This window comes from Ambystoma mexicanum, chromosome 3q (assembly GCF_040938575.1).
Source record: "Ambystoma mexicanum isolate Mex_15411 chromosome 3q, UKY_AmexF1_1, whole genome shotgun sequence".
Classification (NCBI taxonomy): Eukaryota; Metazoa; Chordata; class Amphibia; order Caudata; family Ambystomatidae; genus Ambystoma; species Ambystoma mexicanum.
In genome coordinates this window covers 278,799,857-278,813,457 of record NC_090926.1, presented here as the reverse complement: position 1 = coordinate 278,813,457, position 13,601 = coordinate 278,799,857, and the positions used below count along the sequence as shown (strand labels likewise).

Here is a 13,601-nt window from a genome sequence, read left to right as displayed (position 1 = left end):
GCCTTTTTACCACGGACCCTGAAGAAACTCGCAATTCCAAGTGCACCTCTAACCCTAATCAGCTTCGAAATTGCGCCAAAACTGAATTTTCATCAATCTTTGCCTACCGCCGCCATTGTCTACCATGAGGACCATGCACTCCAAAATGGCCGATGCCTGCAACCTATTCTAACAGCAATACAACTTCCTACCTCTGCCTGGTAGAACGTCGTGATTGGGCAAGCTGCCCCTCTTGGGAGCCTATCCCAAGCTGACAGGCGAACGCCGGCCCACCAGCAAAGGCACACCATCTAAGGCACGAAGCCTGTCGTGCGCCTGTCTGGTGCCTTTCGTGCCCAGAGCCACAAGCCATACACCTCACCCACCCGCCAGCCCCTCACACGCAAGAACTACTACCGTTGGGATACAACATCCGCTCGCCGCTGCCTTCCTCGAATTCAAACGTGGGGACTCGGTGAGCATTCCTGCCAAACCTGAGACTGCGAACCTTAAGACTGCATACTTTCCTATTCTCATGCGACTCCCTGTACCAGCCATACCCCATGCTACCTAAACCTAAACCCCATGCCGGTCAAGTGGCACAGCGAGTAGAGCGCTCGCTTTGACATCAGTGCAGAGCCTGCTAACGCAGGTTCGAATCCCGGCAGCGCCAAACTCAGCGTTTCATCCTTCCGAGGTCGATAAATGAGCACCACACACCGTGGGTAATAATAAGCAACGCTCAGATACCTGAGGGTTCGTAGCGCTATATAAAAGCCAAAATTATTATTATTATTATTACGCTGCACGGCTGCTGCATGTCAGTATTGCCTTACACGAGTTCCACGGCATCAGCCTCCATCCTGCTAACCTGCTAATCGATGTGCAATAATTGTCACCAGTCGCTATGCATCGCTACTGCCACTGCCATGCATCAGCGCCGCCACATACCAACCCTTTACACTAACCCAGGATAACAGTTTTGTTATAACTGTGCCTTGCCTGATGCTAGTCGTTGCACCCTTCTACTATTGCTGCTACCAAAATAACCCTGCCTCATACTTGATGCATCTGACTACTGTTGTTGCTGCTATATTAGCCCTGCCTAGACCATTTGCACCCTACTATTGTTGTTGCTGCCATATTAGCCCTGCCTATAGTAGTTGCACCTTACTATTGTTGTTGCTGCCTCATTAGCCCTGCCTACACTTGATGCATCTGACTATTGTTGTTGTTGCCTCATCAGCCCTGCCTATATTTGATGCATCTGACTACTGTTGTTGGTGCTATATTAGCCCTGCCTATGTTAATTGCTCCTTACTATTGTTGTTGCTGCTACATTAGCCCTGCCTTGTTGTGCCCAACCGTGCCTGGCCTAATGCTAGTCGCTGCATCCCTCTATTATTACTGCTACCAGAATAGCCTTGCCTTATACTAGCTGCACCTTACTACTGTCGTTACTGCTACATTAGCCCTGCCGATACTAGCCGCTGTGTCCCAAAACCACATAATGTACCTCAGCAAGAATCAAACGGCCCCTCTACTGTTCCTCCTCACACCCTTATTACACCTCACCAACCTCACTGCCGTACCAACCATGTACCCAGAAGAAAATGTACCTTGTCAGACAACAGAGAGAAACATCAGGCTTGGAACCAGATTATCCCTTACCCGTCTTTACGAGCCCATTTGCCATAACAAGATCCATAATCCTCTTCTGATACCTACCCCACGACACCTTAAAACTTGCCCTAACCTAAATACAAACTCCACCCAACCTAAACTCATCCCTATAACAATCCAGGACACACCCAACAGCACTACTCTATCCGGAGCCTTGATCAATGCCAGATCCCTAGTGGCCCATGTCTCAGAAATACTTAACCACAAACCATCTCGACCTCCTAGCAATCACCGAATCATGGCTGCACGAAGCAGCAGGCTCAGCACTTTCAATAGCCATTCCTGAAAATGATCAAATAATCAGAATGGACAGACCCAATAACAGAGGAGGCTGCCTGGCCATCATAGCAAAAACAAACCTCGAGCTAAGACCACTACCTCAATCACCTCTCAAATCCTGTGAGCTCCTCACAGCCAAATTGCCTATCTCTAACTGCTGCACCTTAACCATTTAACCATTGGTTCATTCGAGGCAGACTTATCCAGCCTCCTAGCCAACAACACCAAAGACACCTCCCAAATACTACTACTAGGCGACCTGAATCTTGGGCTGAATTCCCCCATTGACAAACCAGCGCAAGCTATAGCCAACATGCTAGCTGAACACGGCCTAATCCAGAAAGTGTTTACCCCTACCCATAACAAAGGTAGAACCTTGGACTGGATCGCCACCTTGAACTGCGATACCACCATCACCAAAACCACTCCTTAGCACTGGACAGACCACTATCTCATTGACTTCACACTATCGCTAAATAAAGAAGTCAGTAAAGAAAAAATCATGGCACCACCACTAGAGCGAAAAGAAATATAACTCCTGACAATCTCCTACCACTACTACTGCCAACCCTCAATGCTCTCCCCGACAACCTAAACCCTGAGTGCCTAGTAGGAAGCTACAACAATGCCATGAAGAAAGGACTAAATATCATTGCCCCTCTAAATGTACAAAATAGCAAACAGCAAGCTCACCTGAACGCCTGGTTCACCCCCCACCTGAAAGAACTGAGAATGCGTAAAAGGAAACTAGAAACTCAATGGCGCAATACCCCCAAAGAAGAGAACAAATCACAACTTGAACTTTTTGAGAATAACTACAAAAAAGAAATCTTACTCACAAAAAAGAACCTATTCAATGAAAGAATCGAAAATCCAGCTCCAATACCAGGGAACTATTTGCCATACTAAGGGAACTAGAATCCCCCGTACCTCCACCAGACAACATAACTAAAGACAAACAATGGTACACTAGCGTCCAAAACGCACTAACCAACAAAATCAAAACTCTCCAAACTAAAATCGCACCAAAAAAAGACCCCCTAACCACTAACAAATCATCTCCTAGTAATCACGCCAAAACAACCAACCCACCAGGCCCGAATCCTTTAAAATTCACTAAAATATCCATCATAGAAACAGAAAGGGTTATAGCCTCACTTAAACCTTCCAACTGCAAAGGTGATAACTGCCCACCCCAGATAATCAAGGATGCTGCCAGGGACCTAGCTCCCTTTATAACCAAACTGATCAAAGCATCCTTCTCCTCCAACACCATACCAAGCAATCTCAAAGAATCCTGGGTCCTGCCTCTCCTCAAGAAGCAAACGCTAGACCCTGCTATTCGCCCTAACTACAGACCCATCACCACGGTGCCGTTCCTATTAAAGATAATAGACAGAGTAGCATACCTTCAGATCCAGCAATATCTAGAAACCCACAAACTACTAGGCGCCCGCCAATCTGGTTTCAGACCACAGCATGGCACTGAGACAGCCCTAATTGATATTAAAACCCAGATCAATGAGATTAACGACAAAGGAAACACTGCCATGCTACTCCTCCTCGACCTATCGGGGTCCTTCGACCTGGTGGATCACACAGTCCTGTGCGAACACCTGGCCTCGGCTGCCCACTTCTCGAAAGAGGCCATAGCCTGGATCCAATCATTTTTGGGCAATAGAACTATGAGAGTCTTCTCACTAGCCTGAGCAGACCCCATCAAAATAACCTGCGGTGTACCCCAGGGCTCCTGCGTCTCTCCAACCCTCTACAACATCTTTACCAAGCCCTTATTCAACAAGTTGGACAGACTGGTGTCACATATACCAATTATGCTGATGACACCCAGATCCTCATACCCCTTTCGGGCAACTTCGACTCAGATACGGCCTTGGTAAACAAAATATATCTTATCATTCAGGCATGGATGGCCACACACGGCCTATGCCTAAATGATGAGAAAACCGAAATCCTGCTCCTCGGCTCCAACGCCAATCTAAAAAAACTCAGCTCCAGCTACAAGGCTCAACATTGATAGCAACACCATCACAGTTGCCAAAACAGTGAAAACCTTGGGCTTTCACCTAGATTCAGCCTTGTCACTAAAAAAACAAGTAAATTCACTAGCATCTTCTACCGCCTACACGTGCAAGCTAATCAGGGCAAGTAGAGCATTCTCCCAAGCTAGCTGCATCATCATCGCTAATGCCTTAATACTCTCCAGACTTGATTATTGTAATGCCATGTACTTAGGAGCCAACAAATACATAACCGACAAACTTCAAACACTGCAAAATAACGCACTCAGAACAGCCCTTAACTTACCCTGCAAGGAACACATCTCCAACAAAAGAAGGGAACACAATTGGTTCAAAATCTGTGACCGCATCTCACTCAAAACGGCATCACTCACCTCTAAATTCTTAAACAATGCAGCCCCCCCATCTCGCAGCCAGAATAGTAAAAAAAAACTCAACCCGCACCACCAGAATGATTAACTCTTACTGCCTGCAAGTACCCAAATTCTGACAAAAGAAAATGGGCGGCAGTAGCTTCCCTGTCATGGCAGCCCAACATTGGAACACCCTCCCACTCAACATCAGAACAGACCAATTCTATTACAGCTTTAGGCGAAACACTCTCACCTGGTTATGATCCAATGATCCCCATGACTGAACCATGCCCTCTCACACTAACAATCCATAGCCTACCTGACCGTATATATGTACACTCCTTAACTGACCTGCCAAAATGTAATTAACTGTATGTATACATGTAAATATGGCCATTCGCCAGATGTAAAGTAATGTTATGCTCTATATTCATGTGTGCCTTATCCTGCAACTAAGCTTTTATGTAATCTTATCTTTCCTGTTCTCTGTTGCGCCCTGTTACCTCTGGGTTTTGCGCGCCATACTAAATAAACAAACAAACAAACAAACATTTATCATAGCGGCCCTAGACAATTGCCTGGGCAGGGCTTTCCTGCCCAAGCATTTAGTGGCAAACATCTTCAAGATGGTTCATGACCTCCAATCACAGGAGGGTATTCCAGCCTCATCCTTCCTGCGCTTACTGGGTCTTAAAACCTTGCACATTCTTGTAGTGCTGTAGGCCTGGCTGCGCATGAGGTTGATTCAGTGGCTTCTCTGTTGTCGGTGGTCTCAGTCTCAGGGACACATATCAGACCCTCGCAGGGCTCAGTGAGAGTTTGCCAAGATCTGGTATGCTGGTCCCTGCAAGACAATCTGTTGAAAGGGGTGTTGCTGCGGCAACTATGGATCCAACCCATGGTATTTACAGATGCATCCTTAGTATGCTGGGGTGCTGATCACCTGCAAAATCTGATGGTAAGCGAGCTATGGTCTCTCCGAGGCGCGAGAGCACATCAACTTGCTGCAGTTGAGGGCAATCAGGCTGGCCCTAGTTCCCTTCCCCCATTAGTGCAGGGCAAGAATGTGCTGGTCCTGACGGACAACATAGTGGCCCTGCATTACCTCAGCAAGCGAGGTGGCGTAGGGTCCTTGCCTTTGTGCAGAGAATAAATGCAACTGTGGTTCTGGGCTCTAGAAAAAGACGTGTCTCTGACTGTGGCTCATCTCACCGCAACTGAAAACATCATTGCCGATGCACTGTGTAGGCAGACCTTGGGCTCCCACAAGTAGGCTCTCTGCCAGGAAGTTCTGGAGGAGATTTTCTCCCATTGGGAGACTCCTCAAGTGGACATCTTTGCTTTCTATTTAAACAGGAAATATGAGTTGTTCTGCTCCAGGGAGGTTTCTCGACAGGGAGCTGTCAGCGACGCATTGAGAGACAAGTGGACGCTCAGCCTACTGTGTGTTCCTGCTGATCCCTATCATTCCACTGGTACTGAGGAGGCTGCGCCTATTTCATGTCCACGTTAATATTGATTGCTCCGGACTGGGCTTGCAGGTGTCGTTCCAGAGCTGCTGGACATTCCCATCTGTCCACTGTAGCGACTTCCGATGAGAGTTGTTCTGCTTTGCCAGTTGGAGGGGTAGATCCTCAACCAAACCTCAGCAGCCTGATCCTTCATGATTGGCTGCTGAGAGGCTGAGATATATGAAGTGAAATGTGTTGGATGACATACTGGACAACAGCTCCTTTTAGCTCCGAGACCTTCCATCAAGTCTATGTATGCCTGCAGGTGGCAGAAATGTTCAGCTTGGTGCCGGGAGAGGGATTTGGAACCTTTTACTTGTTTCATATCCTCTTGTGTTGCATTTTGCGCTTTACTGGGCCTGGTTGGTTCTGCAGATTGGCACTGTGAAGTGGCTGCTATGTTGGTTCTCAAAAGGAGGCCTGAGCTAGGATAATTCTTCATAATCTCCACGATTATGCACTTTTTGCAAGGATTGTGTAATAAGTTTCCTCTGTGCCAGTTTTTTGTCCCGGAGTGGAATTTGAATTTAGTGTTGACGTAGACATACCTTATGGTGGCTACATTTGAGCTCTGCGTTCATGTTCTTTTAGGTTACTCACCCTTAAAGTGATCTTTCTTGTAGCCATCACTTCCGCAAGACAGGTGAGTGAGATCCAGGTGTTGTCTGTTCAACCTACTTATTTAATTTTTTCTAAAGAGAAGGTGACTTTGAGAGTGAGGCAGTTTTTCCTTCCAAAGGTGGTCTCAGATTTCTATCTCTTTCAAAAGATGCATCTTCCTGTGTGTTTTACTGTTAGGTAACATTTCACTTACTGCTATTTTACCTCTGTAATTGTGGATCCCACATTGTTTGGCTTTTGTGTCAGCCTCCGGTCCTGCCTTTCTGCCAGTGAAGCACATCCGTCAGCTGCACTCCACTGGGCTTTCACTCATCGTTATGGGAAAACTGACTTGTCCTTCAGACAAGCCAGTACTGGGAAACTTTGTTTCGCTTAGTCTTATGACTTTGTTGCCACTTTTGGGAACTGTATTTCAGTGCGAAAAGTACATTATTATACTGCGCACTGGGGTCCTTGCGTTCTGGGGCCCTGCACATCATTTAAGGATTTTTTGGGTAACTGGACAATGTGCCTAGGAGTAGACTTGTGGCAGCAGAAACTTTTTCATGGATTTTTATTAACTGTTACCGAGCCATAACACGCTTGCAGAATGATTGTGGCTAGTGTTAGTCATGGCCGTGACACAAGGACTTTTGTCTTCTCCTTTGGCTATTTTTTCCGTTGGCCTTCCTGCTGGTCTTTGTGACCCAGGGAGTCCTTATTGGGCATACATTCACCCACGAAAGCCAGCGCTTTTCGCGGGCTAATGCATGTCATTAGTGTGGGTACACAGGAAGTGGGCTGGGACTGTCTGGTCCCAATCCACACTACTGGTGCCAAGATGTGTGGTGTGCATGAGGGCATGAGAGCTGCAGTGGTTCCTGATTGGACCACTGCTGGTGTACATGAGTGGAGAAGATCTCCGCATTGGCCAGCTGAGTGTGAGCACTCACTGAACTTTGGCACATGGGATATGAGGAGAGGATCTAAGTGCAGACCTGCAGATCACCCATAGGTCCGATTCGTCCTATACACAGAGCCAAGAATCCAGAGAAGCGTATCCAAGGACTGTTCGATACTGCACAGAGGTTTGGCACCCTGAGCCCGCTGTTGTTCCGGTAGAGCCCTGCTTTGCGCTCCATCTCTGAAGACCTACAAAGGTGCTTCAACCCCTTGGTGTGGTGGGACCAATGACTCACAAGGCCTCCTTTTTGCCCTGCAAATGAGCCTTCTCGGAAGTGTCACTGGGCCCTCCAGTGGACTGACCAGCGTGAACCTCGGCACCTGCGGTGGAGCTCAGCTTTTTCGGAAATCGTCTCAAGCTTTGGGGAAGTCCTAGTTCACACTGCAAAGCATCCCCTTGCTAAATTTTGTTGACCCGGCGGTTTTGGAGAGAGGAGCGTGCGTCAGACCGCAAGACTTGGGTGCCCCTGCGTCACTGTGTAACAATGTCGGTCGCTGCTGGTGACTTTACCGCCTTTCTTCAAGTGTCTGAGACCAGCTGCACTGGGGCTTTCTTTGTCCTGCATTCATGGCGAGAGATCCACCGCCAGTTTTAAACCGGACCCACATTTGCACCCGCTGTGCCTGTGCACTGAGAAGCTTAACCAAGGATGGGATTTCGTACTCCATGCACCCATCTCCAAGCCTGCCAAGTCTGGACTCGGAGTGAGCTAAGGGCGGCGAGTAATCATACCACTTACCTGTGGCCCCTAGTTTGTACGCACAACCTGATAGTATGCACACAGGATCCCTTGTGGTCCTTGCCTTGGCTTGGGTGGCTTCTGCTTCCGAAAGCCGGCCGAAAGTTGGGGACAGCTTTGTTCTCTATAACAGACTCTCCTCTGACTCTCGGAATCGAATTTCCACACTCCAGAACCCTCCAACTTTTCCTTCCCATTGAATATTGTACTTTGAAGGCTCAAATCTTCATAGGGTTGGACTTAATAAGTTAGGTTTGTCCACCTCTGGGGTTGGCCAATGTATTAAAGTTGGTTTGCTTTCCCTCCTGACAGGTTTTGGTGGGAAATCGCACTTTACCGTATTGACTGAAAAGTGACTGTACATATATATTGACTGTGTGTGTTAAGTAGTGATATTAATGTGTTTTCCATTATTCACTTGTGTTTGTTCTGGGCCTAATAAATTGTATATTTTTGATATACTACTGTCTAAGGATAATTCTTGTCGTCCTACTGTGTGTGCTCATCCAAGACTTCAGATCACCCCCACTACTCCTGAGACTTAGCCTTGACTACTCTCCAAGCTATCTTGAATTGTCCTGGCTAACTTTGCAGAGGTTTTTCTTGTTTCACTAACAAGGGTGGCCTCCTAAACATCTGTTCACCAGAGCAGAGTTTAGAAATCCATTCTAACATTTCCTTCAATTCCAATTCATTCTTCCAAGCCATAGGAGTGATTCCATCGGCATGCCCTAGCGTGAGCGCTCAGTTAATACATTTCTCGGACTAGGGACATCAGCGAAGATGACCAGCTTTTTGCGGGTTATCCTGGCAGGGCAGTGACTAAACAAACTCTGTCAAGGTGGATCATTCCCTGCATCTAGTAATGACATGATATGACTGGTATGCATGTGCCTGAAGATCTCAGGGCTCATTCGACCATAGAGCTGTCTTTAACCTCTGCACTGCAGACGTTGGAGTCCCTGTCCTGGACATTTGTCAAGTGGCTACATGGGTATTGTTTCGCATATTTAGCAAACATTACTGCGTGGGTTCCCCGTCAGGGCTGGATGCCCCCTTTGGTAAAGAGGTCCTCAAGAGTTTTCTGGTATAGGTGATGTCATCTTGCTGTTACGCTCACCTGGTATCCATGGGGACGCCACCCAGCCCGTTGGTCGCTGGTACCCTGCTCAGTGATGACCTGGTGTGGTTCTTGATGGAAGCTCTGCCTGGAATTACAGGGGGGAACTATGTTTAGAACTGGACTTCCAATGTAGCTCCTCCCCACCTCCCGTATGACTTCAGCCCCCCTCCTGGGCCCTCGTCTCTCCTTGTTGTAGAAGTTGGCGAGCTCTCCATCCTGATTTCTGGGCAGGGTCGCGTTGTTTGTCGTGGCGAGCACGGTCGAGTTACTTCACTGACAGCGGCCCGAATAATGTCTTTCAGGTAGGTCTTATTGCAGATTGTTGCGTTGTTGTCCTTGCATGCCTTTCTCTGTTTAACAATGTCTTTTTCCTTTCCCTTTAGATGTGCGGAGCGCCCGCGTGGCAAACTGGCTATACTGGGCCTCGCCTGTAAATGATGACGTACAGTAGCGCTGTGAAGCGGTAAGTAAGCGCTGCTAGCGGCGCTGCAATGTCTTGGCTTCACTGACCTTTTTATCCTTTTTCGTAGGTCACGGTGTGCTCCAGGGTGTGTGGAACTTCCGGAGCAGTGCCACCCAAAGGGCAATCAGCCAGGTAAGTCTTTTAAGCAATCCGTGAGTAAAGTGTCTCTATATCCTCAGTTTATGATGTCTTTCTCCCTTTTTTCATTTCCTTTGATCCGGGCGAATCTCTGACCCAACGAAGCTGCGAGCATGGAAGGATGGAGGTAACAAGTAAGATGCTGAGGCTGACAGTGTTCTTTGTCTTTCTGCAGGTTCTGGATTCTTCCCGGCTCGTGAGTAAGCTGGTCACGGTGAGCGTCACGCTGCTACCTGCAGAGTAACGCGAAGCGGGTAGTCCTGTTCGGGTGTGGTTTATATAGCCACTGCCAAGAGGTCCAGGTAAAGTAGTCCATAGGCTACCACACCCAAAACACTATACCGCATAGCTTGGTTCTGGGAATCAAGCTATGTCAATGCCTCCATGTTGATTTAAGTCCCCAAAAAGTAGTTCCACCAGCAGATGCTTATCTTTGAATATGAGCCTGGTGCCAAAGGCGCCAGGACTGGCTCCAAGAGGCCCTGAGAGGTGGATGCCAGGCCCTGTAAGCGATCCAAGCCTGATTCTTCCTGGCCAATGGGCTTGCCAGTGGGGATCAGGGCTGAGGGTCGTGACACTTGCTCCCCTCCCTCCACTTGGTCTACATACTGTTATGGGAGACTGTCATAGATGCAGAAGCCATGGGAGCAAGGAATCCATTAGAAGAAAATATTTCTTGCTTCTGGTAATATTCTTCGTGATGGATGATCCTCCCACAGATTACTCATCACCCTTGCAACCTGTCCCACTTGGCAGATAGCTAGTACTGTGGTCACTCTGCATCAGAGTGCTAGGAAAGAAGGGCAGAACTGTGGTCATGGGGTGGGATGGCTCAATGCATACTGGCCCAGATGGCATATCTGGCACTGGGTGTAAAGGGGAGTCCAGCGGAAGTGCACAGCAACCCCTGGTGGCAGAAACCTTTCTGAACAGAAGCTGCACTGGAGATAGGATATCATAGATGAAAAACATCCATAAGCAAGAACAGAGGTAAGTAATTTGTTCTTCTTCATAAACAGTGTATCATAACTCTAAACCTATTGACACTCCAAGGCAGGAACAAAAACCTCTTTTTGGCAGATGAGAGCCCATTGAATTCTACCAGACTTGCACATAAGTGTGAACTTAGTGACACCTTGCGAAATGCATGTGACTTTAGATGCATGTTGTATTTTCTGCAGGCTGTCTCTTTTGGGTGTCCTGTCCTGCTGCCAGTGAGGAGCATATTTGACATTCACAAAGGGTGGGCTTAACAGTAGTTGATCTTAAGTACAGGATCTAAACTAGAGTATGGGCCAATTTGTGTCAGACATAAACACTAGCCTTCGTTGCCCCTATTTTCCTCTACTGCTATCTTCCTACCCTTTGTTCACTACTTTCCCTGTGCCTCTGTTTTTGCCTCATTTACTTTTCCTTATATCTTGCTATCTGTGTCACACCTGTGTATTGCCTCCTTGTCCTGTCCTCTATAATGTACTGCTTGCTCTCTTCTTTCTCTACCTTCTTTCTCCCCATTTCCTCTTTTCCCCATCTCATCATTTATCGCATCCTTTCTCTCCCACCCCCTTGATGCACTGTAACTTTTTTGTTCTTTATTTTCAGTGGATTCCCCTAGAAGACGTGTCATCGGGAAAGGTGCACCTTCGAATTGAGGTTCTGGCTACAAGTTTGAGTGCAGACAGCCTAGAACAGGTAAGAAGTCATCCCTTTGTTTTAGGGAAAGTTCTGCCTCTAAAAATGTTTTCCATTTTCAGAATTCAACCTTGTGAGGCATATTTGAAAGGATCTTTGGGAAAGAAGGGGTGATTTGGAAGTTAGGAGCTCTCTGGTTGCCGCATTAGGAGAAAGAGAATAATCACCACTGCATGTAATGATCCGTCTCTTCCAATGTCTCTGCCATAGTAATTGTTAGCAAAAACAGCCTTTTTTTCAACTTTCCCTCCATTGATTTCAATTGGACCCCCAGCATATTTCTTTATGTCCGGTGACTTTGGCCAACTTTAGGGATATGTAAATCTTGTATAGCTTCACTTATCTGCTTGACTAATTTATTTTGGGGACTTTGGTGAGACCCCCTAGACTACCAGTGGAGAGAGACTGTTTTTCCTTTGAATTTTTTCCTGTGCTTTTGTTTGACACACAACACCTTAAGTGGAGTGTTAGGAGGGTTTCAAAGTCACTACCTGGAGCATGACTTGGAAACACCAACCTAGGTTTTGCAAGGTTATTAACGACTCCAGGTGAGCAAAGCCACTCTCTTAAGTAGCATTGGCCAAGCAGCAAGACTAAACTAAGGAGGAAGGGGGCACTTTTGTGGAGTACAGTTAACACTTAGCAGAATTGCTAAGTAATAACATTTTTTATAGTATGATATGATATGATATATGATATGATATGATATGCCATTTATAATGTGCCTATACACAAGTGGCACGACAAGGCAAGGGAGGGGGAACAGAGGGAAGACAAAGACAGCAATCTTAGTCCAGGTGACAGTGAGATCGCGCAAGTGCAGGGGATGGGGGAAGGGGAGAAGTGCAGGGGCAAAAGGGGAAGGGGCAGTACAGTACATAAGATAACCGTAAAGATAATAAATAAAATAAATAAGACAATAAATAAAAAGTGCGACCAGCTGGTTACAAGTGCGGCCAGCTGGTGGCAAGGGTAAGGGCAGACATCAGGTGTCAAGTGCTGGTAGGGGGCTGAGGGGATACAGAAACAGTCCCCAAGTGCAGGGTTGCCAGGCGGGCAGGGCAGGTGTGCAACTGGCAGGAAGGGGACCTGGGCCCGAGATCAGAGGGTAGCCAGGTAAACCAGTGCAGTTTCAGTTTCAACCAGGGGATCAGCAAGGGAGCAGAGGAGAGAAAGCAGAAGCAAAGAGGAAGGTCTTGAGGTGCTTGCGGAACCGTAGATGGTTCTCCTCAAGTTTGAGAGGCAGGGAGGCTGTTCCAGAGGGAGGCCCCAGCAGAGGAAGGAGATCTACCACCGACTTGTTGCTTGGAGAAGTGACTGACCCTGAGGGAGTTGGAGGTGGATGAGTGAAGAGCTCGAGAAGGGAGATATTTAGGAAGAGAGAGTTGAAGGTATTAAGGCCCCAGGCCCCATAAGGTCTTATGGACAATGCAGAGAGTTTTGAACTTTATCCTCGCTGCCACAGGAAGCCAGTGCAGCGATTTCAGTCCTGGAGAGATACGATCCCTGGGCCTGAGGCCAAGGACAAGTCTTGCAGTCCTGTTTTGGATGAGTTGCAAACGGCAGAGAGTAGAAGCAGGCAGATTTAGAAAGAGGCTGTTACAGTAGTCCAGCCTAGAGAGAACCAGAGCTCTGGAGACAGTGAGCTTCTGGGGGAAGGAGAGGAAAGGAAGAATACTTCTGAGGAGGTTGAGCTGGTAGTGTGACTTCTTAGAGACAGCAGACATGTGTGGAGAGAAGGAGAGTGTGAAGTCGAAGATGACCCTGAGGATTTTAGCCTCACAGGTGGGAGCAGGAAGAGGGCCAAGAGAGGCCAGCCAGAGAGTGAGAGGAAAGGAGGGAGCAGGTGTGCCAATGAGTATTACACAAAGGCACACTTTACGTATGTCAAGGTAAGCAAAAATACTTTAATACATATACACAACTCACAGTTGGGTAACCCACTATGGGTTACACACTACTTTAAAATCCCAAGCAAGTATTCACTATACATGCAATCATTAAAGTAGGGATAACAGATGTGTAGCACACATTATGT

The 13,601-nt window shown here is 47.4% G+C and overlaps 1 protein-coding gene across 1 annotated transcript in view; it reads left to right on the top strand.

Annotated features, from left to right (window-relative positions):
• The window catches only part of ESYT1 (extended synaptotagmin 1), a 1,383,482-nt gene that overhangs the window by 881,017 nt on the left and 488,864 nt on the right, over positions 1–13,601 (top strand). Inside the window, exon 21 of the mRNA XM_069653762.1 lies at positions 11,474–11,563. Within this exon, the coding sequence (XP_069509863.1) occupies positions 11,474–11,563 (90 nt within the window). The remainder of the gene's footprint in view (positions 1–11,473; positions 11,564–13,601) is intronic.